The sequence below is a fragment of the Carlito syrichta genome, unplaced genomic scaffold (genome assembly GCF_000164805.1).
Source record: "Carlito syrichta isolate Samal-C Ts95f unplaced genomic scaffold, Tarsius_syrichta-2.0.1 Scaffold315142, whole genome shotgun sequence".
Lineage (NCBI taxonomy): Eukaryota > Metazoa > Chordata > Mammalia > Primates > Tarsiidae > Carlito > Carlito syrichta.
The window spans coordinates 1,230,626-1,231,809 of NW_007259238.1; the positions used below are offsets into that span (position 1 = coordinate 1,230,626).

General features: G+C 64.1%; 1 protein-coding gene across 1 annotated transcript in view; it reads left to right on the forward strand.

The window, feature by feature from the left end:
• The first annotated feature begins 740 nt into the window (after positions 1–740).
• ADRB3 (adrenoceptor beta 3) overlaps positions 741–1,184 on the forward strand; it is a 1,773-nt gene continuing 1,329 nt past the window's right edge. Inside the window, exon 1 of the mRNA XM_008072382.1 lies at positions 741–1,183. Coding sequence (XP_008070573.1) covers positions 839–1,183 — 345 coding nt within the window. The 5' untranslated portion in view covers positions 741–838. The remainder of the gene's footprint in view (position 1,184) is intronic.

Consider the following 1,184-nt stretch of genomic DNA (forward strand, 5'->3'; position numbering starts at 1 on the left):
GCTTGTTTTTTATTTTTATTTTTATTTTTTGTGTTGGAGTCTCACTGTATCGCCCAGACTGGAGTGCAGCGGCCGCTCCCAGCCACCGCAGCCTCGACCTGCTGGGCTCTGGCGATCCTTCCGCCTCAGCCTTCCAAGTAGCTGGAACTACAGGCGCGCTACCACACCCGGCTGATTTTTTGGTTTATTGTAGAGATGAGGTCTCACCAAGTTGCCCAGGCGGGTCTCGAACCCGCGGGCTCAGGCAATCCACTCACCTCAGCCTCCCAAGGCGTGGGATTACAGGCTGAGCCACCGAGCCCGGCTTTGTGCACAGTTTTGTCTGACTCTGGAGTGTTGCCTTTCCCTCTGACTTGGTAAGGGGTGGGGGTGGGAGTGTTGCCCCTTCCCGCAGTGTTGCTGCTAGACCTTCTGAGAAGGAAGTGCAGAGCTCCAGGAAACAGTGCCCAGGGAGTGCTGGTGCCCGGGGAGTGCTATGCTGAGTCCACGGGCCTGGTCCTGGCAGGGGTGAACAGATCGTGGCAGAGAAGTCAGGGTGACTGTTACTCCAGACTTGACTAAAGGAAAAGGGGAGCATCCATCCTGCCTTCCTTCCCACCCTCGATTTCCTCCAGAGGCCCCTAGAGCCTGGAGGCTATTGGTCACTGCCCCTTTAAGCGCCGCCACTCCTCCCCCGAGAGCGGTGGCACCAAGAGGGAGGGCGAGGCCGAGCGGTCTCGCCCCGGTCAACGGGGGAAGATGGCCCAGGCTGGGGAAGTCGCTCCCACACCCCTCCCCTAAACCGAGCCATCTGGGAGACCCCTACCTCGGTCCCTCCCGCCCCGCGCGCGACGCGGGGATGGCTCCGTGGCCTCACGGGAACAGCTCTCTGGCCTCGTTGCCGGGCGCCCCCACCCTGGCGCCCAGTTCCGCCAACGCGAGTGGGCTGCCGGGAGTGCCGTGGGCGGCAGCCCTGGCCGGGGCGCTGTTGGCGCTGGCGGTGCTGGCCACCGTGGGAGGCAACCTGCTGGTCATCGTGGCCATCGCCCGCACGCCGAGACTCCAGACCATGACCAACGTGTTCGTAACTTCGCTGGCCGCCGCCGACCTGGTGGTGGGGCTCCTGGTGGTGCCGCCGGGGGCCACCTTGGCGCTAACCGGCCACTGGCCACTGGGCGCCACTGGTTGCGAGCTGTGGACCTCGG